Raw genomic sequence first — 13,150 nt, 5'->3', positions numbered from 1 at the left:
TTTCTTTCCCTATTCACTTGTTGTGTCTCCCAAAATGCCTGATCTCTGGACATAAACAGAAAGCCCTGTTTTGTAAAAGAAAGTCATATTTTGATTAGAAACCCCGTAACATTTTCCTGAGATCCAAAAATTAGTCAGATTTAAATGATAATTACAAAATATTATCATATTTCCATGCTAAATTGGATCATTCAGTCATTTTTAAAGACCAGGGAGACGCTTGTCCTGGTGAAACCTCAACAAATGGTATCATAAGCCCTGAATGTGCTCTTTACAGGACGTCCAAACCTAAAACTGTGACATGTATAGTGTCAGAGAAATTCACTAAAATATTATGTCCTCGTACAAGGACAGTGGCACCCAGGAGGTTAAAAACAGTATATTTCACTTACATGCATTTAGCAAGCAGACACATTTATCTAAAATGATAGCGAGGAATAGGCCTATGTGGTTAATATTAAGGAATCAAAAACATTAGATGTGCTGCAGTACAAACTTTCAAAGTTAGTAATATTAAATTCTGAAAAAAGAGAGATGCAAATAAGAGAACAAAGTAGGCTACTATATCGTTCATAATCACACCATTTGAAAAATACTCAGTCGAGTTTAGAAGTCTAAATGTTAAAGGGTTAACTTAGTTCACCCAAAAATGAAAATAATGTAATTTATTCCTCACCCTCATGCCGTTCCACACCCGTAAGACCTCCGTTCATCGTCGGAACACAAATGAAGATATTTGTGTTGAAATCCGATGGCTCAGTGAGGCCTGCTCTCAAGATCCATTAACATACTAAAAACATATTTAAATCAGTCCATGTGAATACAGTGGTTCAATATTAATATTATAAAGCGACGAGAATATGTTTTGTGTGCCAAAAAAAACGAAATTACGACTTATATAGTGATAAGCGATTTCAAAACACTGCTTCATGAAGCTTCGGAGTGCTTCAGCGAGTCGATTCAGCGGTTTGGATCGCCAAAGTCACGTGATGTCAGCAGTTTGGCGGTTTGACACGCGATCCGAATCATGATTAGACTCGCGGATTCGTTTCCGTCTGAAGCTTCATGAAGCAGTACTTTTGAAATCGGTTATCACCAAGTTGTTATTTCGTTTTTTTGGCGCACGATTCAAGATATTCTCGTCGCTTTATTAGATATGTAGGCCTATATAAAATATGTTTTTAGTACATTAATGGATCTTGAGAGTGTAAATTACATTGATGCCTATGCAGGCCTCACTGAGCCATCGGATTTCAACAAAAATATATTCATTTGTGTTCCGAAAATGAACGGAGGTCGGCATGAGGGTGAGTAATAAATGACATTATTTTCATTTTTGGGTGAACTAACCCTTTAAACCAGCTAACACTGCACCAGTTCCAATTCTTGTAAAGGTTTTGCATGCTGACAGGAAAAATATCTAAAATTCTGCCAAACCTATTCATGGATATTAGTTAGTGAAAGCTTCAAAATGCAAAGAAATGCCTTCCATATTCAGAATGCGGCATCATAATTCCCATCTGCACAAACATATTGCACTTCACAAATGAGCAAACACACACTTGACATTCCCGTAGTTTTTGACACACAGTTACCTTGTCACTGCAGCATCAAAGGAGCGTTGAGTCCCAGAAGAGACTGAGACAGGCGTTGTTAGAAGACGATGTGCGTGTAGCATTCAGCGTTCAGACGGATATGAACTGATGCAGTGTGCACTGTGTGGGAAAGGCTTACGCTTGAAATGGATACCTGCAAAGCAAAAACAAATGAAAACTGATCCCAAAGATATCAGTGTTGCTATTACTAATTCATCAGACTCTCACTTTGAATTTATGAGAGCAAAAGAACTCGCAAGCAATAGCCCACAAAAACTCCTCATAAATAAGACAAATGTAATCGGGCAACTACTACAATATAAGGGAGGGTGAATTCAGGGTGATTGGGACACTTTTTGCCATTGAGATGTCTTGGAAAAAGTGTCCCAATCAACCTGAATTCCCCCCTCTCACATTGTAAAGCGAACTAGCTTTCAATAATCAAATATACAGTTGAATTAAGGAGAGTACACTTTATGTATTTGTTAGCCTGTTAACTGTGCCCTGACACAAGGCAAAGATCACATGCTGTGGTAAATAGCCGTCTTAAATGGCAGACAGTGCTTGCTGGGAATTAAATTTCGATGACTTTACCTTGCAGTGACATTTTTGAAACATTCGGAAGGACAGATGTCAGCTGCATTTTGAGGAAGCAAGTCGCATGCTTGCTTATGGCTATAGTTTTTGTTCTTGTTAATCTAGATTTACACATTGTTTCAATGACTCGATACCCAAGGATGGTTGCACGAAGCTGGTTTCAGAAGCTACCCAGGTTTAAGCAAACTCGAATTTTTCAGGCTCAAGAAGGTGAATTGGTTTTTAGAGGTGTTCATTGCTCCAGAGCAGGGTTTATTCTGGGTTAGAGATCGCAAACCAAAACTGGACCTATCATCTGTGAGCAAAGTGACATACACCGATCAGGCATAACATTATGACCGGTGAAGTGAACACTGATTTTCTCTTCATCGCGGCTCCTGTTAGTGGTTGGGATATATTAGGCAGCAAGTGAACATTTTGTCCTCAGAGCCGATGTGTTAGAAGTAGGAAAAATGGGTAAGCGTAAGGATTTGAGTTTGACAAGGGCCAAATTGTGATGGCTGGACGACTGGGTCAGAGCATCTCCAAAACTGCAGCTCTTGTGGGGTGTTCCCGGTCTGCAGTGGTCAGTATCTGTCAAAAGTGGTCCAAGGAAGGAACAGTAGTGAACCGGCGACAGGGTCATGGGCGGACAAGGCTCATTGATGCACGTGGGGAGCGAAGGCTGGCCCGTGTGGTCCGATCAAACAGACGAGCTACTGGAGCTGGTAGAAAGGTGTTAGAATACACAGTGCATCGCAGTTTGTTGTGTATGGGGCTGCATAGCCACAGACCAGTCCGGGTGCTCATGCCCTGTCCACCGCCGAAAGCGTCAACAGTGGGCACTTGAGCATCAGAACTGGACCACAGAACAATGGAAGAAGGTGGCCTGGTCTGATGAATCACATTTTCTTTGACATCACATGGATGACGCTTACCTGGGGAACACATGGCACCAGGATGCACTATGGGAAGATGGCGGAGGTTGATGCTTTGGGCAATGTTCTGCTGGGAAACCTTGGGTCCTGCCATCCATGTGGATGTTACTTTGACACATACCACCTACCTAAGCATTGCTGCAGACCATGTACACTCTTTCATGGAAACGGTATTCCCTGGTGGCTGTGGCTCTTTCAGCAGATAATGTGCCTGCCACAAAGCAGAAATGGTTCACGAATGGTTTGAGGAGCACAAGTTTGAGTTGTTGACTTGGCCTCCAAATTCCCCAGATCTCAATCCAATCGAGCAAAACAAACAAGTCTGATCCATGGAGGCCCCACCTCGCAACTTACAGGACTTAAAGGATCTGCTGCTAATATCTTGCTGCCAGATACTACAGCACACCTTCAGGGGTCTAGTGGAGTCCATGTCTTGATGGGTCAGGGCTGTTATGGCAGCAAAAGGGGGACCACACAATATTAGGGGGACCACTCCCCCTGTATCTCTCACTCCTAATTTAAGCAGCTCATAGTGAAAATTCTAGAGACAAAATTGTCCATCTCAAACACGCATTCATGAGAGCAGACTTTGCGTGAATGCGCATTGGAGATATTGTGTTTTTTTTTTTTTTGCATAAACAAAGCACTTGCGTTGCTTCATAAAAAATGAGGTTAAACCACTGGATTCACATGGATTACTTTTAATGATGTCCTTCTGGGGATTGAAAGTGGTAGTTGTGTACTGTCAATGTGTTCCGAAGATGAACTAAAGTCTTACGGGTTTGGAACAACATGAGGGTGAGTAATTAATGACAGAAATGTCATTTTTGAGTGAACTAACCCTTTAAATCACGAACTCCTGATCAAACCTGAGTTGACAGAGAAACGTGTATATAGAGGGTTGTGAACCCGCTGAACCTGATCTAAAGCATGGCTTGATTTGTGGCTTTTTTGTCAAATCTAAACATACTGTGAACCCCAGAGTTTGTTCATCATGCAATAGGCATCAGGGTCATTACATAAGTGAAAAAATATAACATTGTTTGTTAGTGGTTTTTGGATATTTTAATCTAAAAATCTTACCTTTCACTAAAACGAACACCATAATAACACATTTCTTTTGTTACTTTAAATAAAATAAACATTAACTGAAATAAAAAAAAAAAAACTTATTTCAGTATTTCTCATTTTAATTTAACTTGATAAAATAATACAAAAAAATATATATTTTTTATATTTATTTATATATTAAAAAAAGAAAAAAGAATTATAAAAACCAATAACAAAAACAACAAAAATGGCTAAAAATTAAAATATATATATATAAAAAAAAAAAAAAACGATCAAAAAAATATTTATAAAAACTAGTAGGCCATCTCAATGATAAAATAACACGGCTGGACATTGGGGTTACTGGAAAAATGGAGATTGCATTAAATTATTGTATTATGTTATTTAGAGCCAAGCAGTAAAATGTATATTCACATTGAGAAATGTCCATTATTTATTATTATTTTGCAAATTAAGCTCTTACTAATTCCCATTAAATTTCCCATGACTGTAGGAATCTGTAGCTGAAAGCTTGTGTCACAGTTAGAACACAAGATGTTTTTATTACACAGTCAAGTGTACAGAGTAAAATAAAACAAATACAAACAACTGTTTAAATACAATGAGAATTTTATTAAAACGGTGCAAAAAGAAAAGAAAAAATAAAATAAAACTAACATAAAAATCAGATGTTCTTTCCACCTAGATTGCACTGTCACACAGCCTGGGGTCACCTCTCAAACAAAGAGAAAGGTAAAACGGCTGAAAACAAACACAAAATCGCCCAATTAGCCAGAAGTAATGCACAAATATGATTAGATAAATTGCATCTGCCAGTTCTGTACATGCAACAGTTTCAGTCTCATGCAAATTCGAGAATGCTGACGACTGTAGCTCTGTCACATCCATGAAAACATACCATAGAAAAATAGTAAGTAAGCTACGTCATCGTAAAACAAAGCCCACTGTATTAAATAAGAGAATTTAGTGTGTGAAAACTGATGGCGGACCACACCGCCATCATTAAAAAATGTACTCAAAATGTGATTAAGTAGCTTTAAAATAGAAATGGAAATTAGGAAACTTCAGGAGGCCCGTCTGTTTGACAACTAGCCATGTAAGAAAGAACATCCTAGTTTCAGAACTAAACATCCCAGGCTTCTTGAAAAATCTTACTACAAATATATATTCTCAAATCATACCTTGTCAGATCACTGATGGAGAAATTCGTTTGTTCACGAGAAACTCTCTGATTTAAGAGGCTTCTCTTGTCAGACGGCGCCGTACGCACCAGAATACTGACTCCGCCACCAAATCAGCTGACTTCAACTCAGGGTACGGCCCTACAGCATACATTCGTCTTTAAAAAACACTGGAAAACTGCTTTTGATTTACAAAAATAACTTGAACGCATTTATACACTTTTTATTTCTTAATACAAAAATGTCTGCACTCTTATTGAAGTCCAACGCTCGGGGTGGCCCAGTGGCCTTTCCATTTGTTAAATAAATGGATCCGTTAAACGCAAACTACGAGAACATTGGAAGGAGAACAAACTCCTAAGGAGAGTAGCTGTCATTTCACTGACAGTTTCCTCTTGTTTGTGCCTTGAAGCTGCAATATGTTTGCAAAAGCACAATTTACCAGACGCACGCGCACACACACACACACACGCACGCACACGCTGAATTCCTTTTTGCGACTTAGCAGAGTGGAAATCTGGGTAAATGGTATATGCCATACATAAGACCAAAAAAAGTGAATTGCTTGCATTTTATCAAATGTGCCTGACCAAATGAAGAAGAAAAAAGCAGCAGCAGCAGCAGCAGCAGCGTCCTCTGTCCCTTATTTACACTGAAAATCTGAGCCAGTCTCAAAAGGTCACTAGGGAGGCACTGATGTAGAAATAGGGCTGATAATGAAGAGAAAAAAAAAACTTAAACAAGTGTGCCATCTATTGGTTAAGCGAGTGAATAACATGTCAAATATCTTGCATTTAGGGAGGAAAAAAATGAAACTATCAACCCTCTATGTTCTCATCTTGCTGGATTTAATAATTTAGTGCTTTAAAGGAACGCTCCACTTTTTTTGAAAATAGGCTCATTTTCCAACTCCCCTAGAGTTAAACAGTTGAGTTTTACGGTTTTCTAGTCCATTCAGCCGATCTACAGGTGTAGCAGTAGCACTTTTAGCATAGCTTAGCATAGATCATTGAATCTGATTAGACCGTTAGCATCTCGCTCAAAAAAATTACCAAAGAGTTTTGATCAGGCAGTTTCAGCAGGCGCAATGATATTACGCAGTGCCTGGAAATAATCCCCAGCACACTCTCTGTGCAAGCAGGTTGTCATGTTGGTTATGTTGACGGAAATTAACCTATTTTCAGGCGTAATATCATTGCGCCGCTGCACTCATGGTACAGCACAAAGCTCCTTGATTATTACGCAGGAATGAGAGTATAGTTCCTAGACATATCGGCCTAGAAAATCACAACTTTTCATTTTCCGTCGGTCTTAGTACACAATGTAACTACAGAAGAGTCAAGTATTAAATAGGGAAAATATCGAAACTGTTTGGTCATTTTTGAGCGAGATGCTAACGGTCTAATCAGATTCAATGATCTATGCTAAGCTATGCTAAAAGTGCTACTGACAGATCCGGAGATCGGCTGAATGGATTTGAAAACGGTAAAACTCAACTGTTTAACTCTAGGGGAGTTGGAAAATGAGCCTATTTTCAAAAAAAGTGGAGTGAAGGTTGAATAAAACGAATCTACGCTTTAAAAAAAAGGTGGTGTGTTGAAATTGTTAGGATAGCCTGACATTTTTTAACCGTGCGAATCATTAATGCAAATGTGGGATCATTGGATCAGTTATACAAATATTTGCATACGACTGATAACGTCTGAAGTGTTTCAGAAGCAGAAGGAGTTCGCTACGACACCAGCTCTACATCTGCAGTACACGAACACTTACCCACATCAAATGAACATAATCACAGCAGCAACATCCTCTTATGGTACTAAAAGCCCATTTCACATGAGCAATGAGAGGGTAAAGGGATAGTTCACCCCTAAATAAAGAATTTGTCATTACTTATTCCCTCTCATGTCGTTCTGAACCGGTATGACTTTCTTTCTGCTGTCAAACACAAAATGAGATGTTTAGCAGAATGTCCAGACTGCTCTTTTCCATACAATGACATTGAATGGGACTAACTGCTGAGCAAAATGCTGTAACTAAACATTTAGTTAAAATTAGGCAACTTCTCAACTATGATCTAACATGTAAGACGTGCAAACGGGTTAGTCTCACCTACACTCAGATTCAGAGAAAACGGAGATCACATTCGCACGTCCACATTGGCGTGTTGTGCTTAATTGCAAGACACCAAATGCCATTTGTCATCACTGATGTCAAATTTGTCAGTACATGAGCATAGGGCAAGACTTTCTGTGAATAATGACAAGTTGTATGCTCCACATTTACTTTCATTGTATGAAAAAAAGACAATTTACTTTCCTATTTCCCAGTCATAGAACGGCATGTAAGGGTGAGGAAATGACAGCATTTTCAATTTCTGGCTGACTTGTACAACTAGCTGGCTTTATCAGAGGATTTTGAAAGCGTGTCGTCACAAAATCGCGACTCACGGTGCATTGTGTAGTTCAGATACTGAGAGATCCGCTGGCATCCCTCAACGTCCACAAATATATTGACAACGCTATAATCAGTACTGTGAATCCAAAACCAAACAAAAGTAGAAATTCAGTTCAACAATCCTCCTAGGAGGACTGAACTAAGACTGAAAAGGCAACTAGGAAACAAGTGAGCTTGCGCACAACACAGTGGCACCTACAGCCGAACCCTGACCTCCGCACTCCACGCGGGTGGAACTGCAAGCTCCGCCTCCAGAATGGAGCAAACCGCCAGACTAGAAGCACAGCAACATAACAGTCTATTCATCGTCACATCCAAAACCCACATGCACAACCTCTGAACATTAGAAAAGTGCTTGATTTGGTGCAGCAACTACTCTGGGGGCGATACTGCTTCTTATCCATAATCTTGTGTCCAGTGAATTTGATGGAAGCTGACGCGTTAACCCCAATATCATAAAGGAACACCATTATATTTGGTGCAGCAGTAACATTTGAAGAGGTCAGAAACTGTTTTCAACATCAGCCCCCTTTGACCTGCAAGTACCTAGAACTAATTTATTAATATTACCAACATAATACTACCACATGATGTACCATTTCCAAAAAATGATGTCTTAATTCTTTCCTTGAGAAAGGGAATTTTTTTTGCCCTAATTTTAAAGGTTTTGCACTTTTAAATGTTCTAGAAACACTTTGTAACGTAAATGACTGCAATTTTTAATGAGGACATGTAAAGACCTAAAACGAACCCTATGTCTGTCAAGGTTCAGTTCCATAAGTTAAACATAACAGAACATCATAATATGGCGAGAAAGCACCATATTAGCTCATTTAAGCCAATTAGGTATGGCTTTAAAATGGGTGCAAATTAAAGTATTGTAGCGTTACAGTAAAATGTGCCAATGTGGATAACACTCGAAGCTAACAGTGTTGTTGCCTTACACTCGCAATATGGCAAGTCTTATTTTAATTGTAGCTGATAAATTGATTAATTGTAGTTAATATAAATATGCATTTTCTGGTTGTGTTTAATGTGTATTTTGGGGTACGCGGCACGTTCATGTGACGCAACGTAGCAAGTTGTGTTTCAATGTCTATTGCCTGTGTTCTACATTCTCACCACTGGGAGGAGACAAGGAGACAGGTAAGAGGATGACCACGTCAAGCAAATGTGGGAGGAGCTTAAAGCTCCTGCCTATGAGCCACAGCAAATGTAACACAACAGCAGTCCCATTTCCGCAATGCCCATTCATTGTGGACACAGAGTCTCAGTAACCTGGTTCAGAAAGGCCAATCTCATGTCTTAAAGCAAGATCCACACAAACAGGATATGATGTGGCTCACACGGCGGGCTCAAACGAGTCCTATATAAGAGAAACGAGACAGAGATTGTCCATTCAAAACCTGTGGATGGCCGGCTCTGTTTCCCGTCTCTTCAGCTCCTCTCTGTAACAGTACGAGCAGTAATTGCCCGTCTCGGGGTGGCCGTAGTAATTGCAGGTAGGCGTTCTGCATTTGCTGGACTGCAGGTTTGCAAGGCCACCCGCACTGCCCAAGGAGTAATGCCTTACAGGCATCGGCCCATTGCGACTGTCCAAAGTAGAGCGTAAGTCCCGTAAGCCATTTGTATAGCCTCCGGTAGGTTCGGTTGGGTAGTTAGTTGGGTCATGCTCCTGGGAAAAAGACGCCAGGCAGGGGGTGATGATACGGGATGGGCTACCCAAGCTGGTGGAAGGTGGGTGGTACTGGGAATGGGGTGGGCCCTGTGCTAGGGGGCAGTGTCGGGGCAAGGTAGCATAGGATGGTAGGCCTGGGTAGGAAGACGGCGAACCTCCTGCCAGCTGCCGTCGTGTATCCATGTAACCATGCATATGTAGATGCTGTGTAATTGGGGAAGGAGAATGGTCAATGAAGGTGGGCCTTGGGATTGGGACCACACCTGAGTACATCATCGGGCTGAAAGAAGTTGACTTCAATGCGTTAAAAGTAGGAGGCGAGTTATCCGTAATTTCCTCTTTGCTTTCAAAACTTCTGTAACTCAGCTCAGGCACGTCTTTCTTCTGTTGAGAACCACTAGTTGTTACAAGACCACCTGCTGATTTCCGTTCAGCTTCCCTCCTCTGTTCCTGTTCGGCACGGAAGCGCTCCTCTGCATCCATCAAGTAGCGTTGGATCATCTCCTCTTGGAACGGCTGACGGTTGCTGGTAGTGAGTAGCGCAGCGAAGATGTACTTCCGTTCACCTTGCATAGCGGATCGGAGGATGCTAAGACTCACTTTCACATCCGAGCTGTACTTAAAAGGGTCACTTTCCGAAGTGTAGCTTCCATTTTGTCGTTCACTTATTGAGGAGGGTGAACCTTTCCCAGAGTCCTCGGAGCCGGTTTGAATGGAGGGAGAGCTGTCCTTACTGCCCTTACGACCTCTCAGAGAGCCTTTCTTCTTCTCCTGACCCTCTTGTTTGCCTCCACTTCCACTTGCGTTCTTCCCGGTCATCAGGCCTCCCACATTCTTCTTCAGCTTACTGCCCAGGCTCTTGCCAAAGCTACCCAGCTTGTTGGCAACGGAATCTGCACGTTTCTTGTCCTTATCCTTTTCTTTGTCTTTCTTCCCCTTCTCCTTTCCAATTGTGCCAGTCGTCCCTGCTGAACTGTTACTGGATGAGCTAGAGGAGCTGGAAGATCCACCACTTGTTTTGCCTGTTGTCCCACTGGTTCCAGTAGTACTGCTGTCCCCATTGCCGTTGGAACTGCTGCTGACGGACTCCTTATCTGACTCTCCAGAGTCTGGCGGAGTGCGGGCATCCTCTCCTGCAGACGCAGTAGGTGACTCTGGCTGGGCCAATGGGGCCTGCTGTGGATGCAAACAAAAAAATAATTGACACTAGATGATTTAGCTAGAATACAGATAATGAGTACAGTACAAATCTGAATGACAAGTTCAAAAATGACTTTGCAATTGGATTTTGAATTTTTTTTTAAAATGATTTTGACCTGAAGGCCCCCCACTGTCATATATTTACTTATATATGAAATGTATTTATTAAAAAAAAAAAAAAATTATAAAAAGAATACATTTGATACAAAACAATAGTAAAATATTGCATGTAGGCATGTGCCGGTATCAAATTTTCATGTTGCGATTAATTGCTGAAGCTTTTATCGCGGTATACGGTATTATCACGATATTGAAATAAGTTGCAAAAAAAGTGTTGTCATACTATAACAGGTTAAATCACTTTCTTATAACAAAAGAACCAAACATTTAAATACAATAAAGCAATACACAAACATGTCTAAAGTAAACAAATATTTAAAACAGATTAAAGTGCAAAAGAATTATAAAGAACAATAAGTATGCTGAAATGTACATTTAACTAAGATTAATACATGCTTTAGAAGTATTTTTCATTGTCAGCTTGTTAATGAAGGAACTAATGTTAAATACCTTGTAAAGTGTGTGATTGAACAACAGTCAGAACATATTCAAACAATATCTAGGGCATGTAATTTAGTCCAGATTAAAATATAAAATGCAAGGTTGAAAATGAATAGCCTTAAGTCTTTAAGTATTATGTATTAGGTTATGTGATTACTGGGGAAACGGCTGCGTTTCTGCTGTTGCGTCAGCGCCCTCTGCTGTCAGAGAATGAATGTGCACTTCAGCGTCTCCTCATTACGCCATGTGCTCGGCTCATGCACGGTCTATTTACATCAGTGCGAGTTCCTCTTTGACGTGTTTTTCATTTTCAACGGTTGATGGTAAAGTATTCTTAAAATTCATTCTAAAAATCGGAATAATTCGTAATAAATAATTATTCACGGTATTTTGAAGTGCCCACGATAACAATATTGTGAATGTTCATTATTGCGGTATATCGTATTACCGTTTACCGGCACATGTCTAATTGCATGTATAAAAAGTGTTAAAATCAGAGAAAATCATTTTCAAATAATTTGGAATATGTGTACAATTAGCAATTTCTTTTAGAACAAAGAATCAGCAAGAATCATCGTCATTACATAATGACGTTTTTGATATTCGGATATAGGAAGTGATATGGAAACACTCTATGCCAGTTTGACAGTTTAATCAGAAACATAATTAATTTGAACATCATGATCCGAGGGTAGCTTTATAACATACATATATACTATCTTAAGGACATAAAAATGATTTTTCCAGTGCTGAAAATAAAATTGCTTTGGATGTACTTTGTTGTCAGAGTAAAGAGTTTACCAAAGGTGTCTGGTTGACAGTTTACTAAAACAGTTCAATTGTTCTTAGCATGGCAAAGCACGCTAGAAGCTCACCTGTACCTCACAGGGCAGAGGAAGCCAGGTGACGGTCATGTAGCAGTGCAGCAGATGGAGCTTGGCCTCCAGGGATAAGGTTACACTGAAACCAAACAATAGGCAGGTCAGAGTGCTGATATTCACTTATAAGTGGTATTGAAACTGCCTTTGACAATAACAAACAAGTAAACAAAATGTGCATGTTTCATGAAAAAAGCATAAATAACATTAGCAAAAGTAAAATTATTTAAAGAGATTTTCAAGTGAAATATTTCAAAATAGTATATCAAATAATAACAAAGGTAAAAATGTGTGAATAAGAGGGAACTACAGATGCAACCCTGAGCTTTTTGAGTGCCTCTGTGTTCCATTCATAGCAAGAATTTAGCAATAATCTGCATTAAAGAACAAGAGTTGCTAATCTTGAGTGTTGGCCAACAGTGCACAGTTTCAGCAGGCTCCACATGGCTAATGCCTTCATTATGGTCAGACGTTACTGAACTCTGCTGTAAATAAGTCAGAGCTGAGTCATTTGGTGCTCAAAATAATATGAATACTTTGAGAACATTTTTTCTGAGCAAATTTGGTATATGCACAACACACAGCAATTACAAGAATGTCAGAATCTATGGATGGCATCTGTGACCATTACCAAAGGAAATCATTTCAACTCATCCTTCAATTTGTATAAACACACATAAATAGGATGGATAAAATGACTAATATAATTGCTTTGACAAAAAATGTGAATGTCTCGCTTCAGCCTTTTTTTCTGTAAACATGCATGCTTGATTTTCCAAAGTGAGTCTAAATTGTAGACAGCATAGCAGAAATGTTGTCCATTGAGTGTAACTAAATGCATGAGCAGGGGCTTTCTAGTCAACGTGTAGTGTAATGTAATGTAATGTCTACCTTGCTAGCATCACATTGTCATTGTCATCTTTGCCCCATTCCCAGTCTTCCCCAGGATCCACAGCAAAGTGCAAAGGCAGCATCTTATGATCCGAGTCCGTCAGAGGGATCACCACTGTGGAAG

At 39.9% G+C, this 13,150-nt stretch overlaps 1 protein-coding gene across 7 annotated transcripts in view; it reads right to left on the bottom strand.

Moving 5' to 3' along the window:
* Positions 1-4,774: 4,774 nt before the first annotated feature.
* The window catches only part of otud7b (OTU deubiquitinase 7B), a 39,977-nt gene continuing 31,601 nt past the window's right edge, over positions 4,775-13,150 (bottom strand). For 4 of the 7 annotated variants that reach the window (XM_079836375.1, XM_079836370.1, XM_079836371.1 and 1 more), the window contains 3 exons: positions 13,027-13,141; positions 12,133-12,217; positions 4,775-10,672 (listed from right to left, as the gene is read on the bottom strand). In XM_079836375.1, coding sequence (XP_079692501.1) covers positions 9,218-10,672; positions 12,133-12,217; positions 13,027-13,141 — 1,655 coding nt within the window. In that variant the 3' untranslated portion in view covers positions 4,775-9,217. The remainder of the gene's footprint in view (positions 10,673-12,132; positions 12,218-13,026; positions 13,142-13,150) is intronic. The other 3 variants (XM_079836372.1, XM_079836376.1, XM_079836373.1) reach the window with 1 other exon arrangement.

The sequence above is a fragment of the Gobio gobio genome (assembly GCF_949357685.1).
Source record: "Gobio gobio genome assembly, chromosome: 15".
NCBI lineage: Eukaryota > Metazoa > Chordata > Actinopteri > Cypriniformes > Gobionidae > Gobio > Gobio gobio.
The sequence above is the reverse complement of the archived record's forward strand: the minus strand, read 5'-3'. Positions and strand labels throughout refer to the sequence as shown.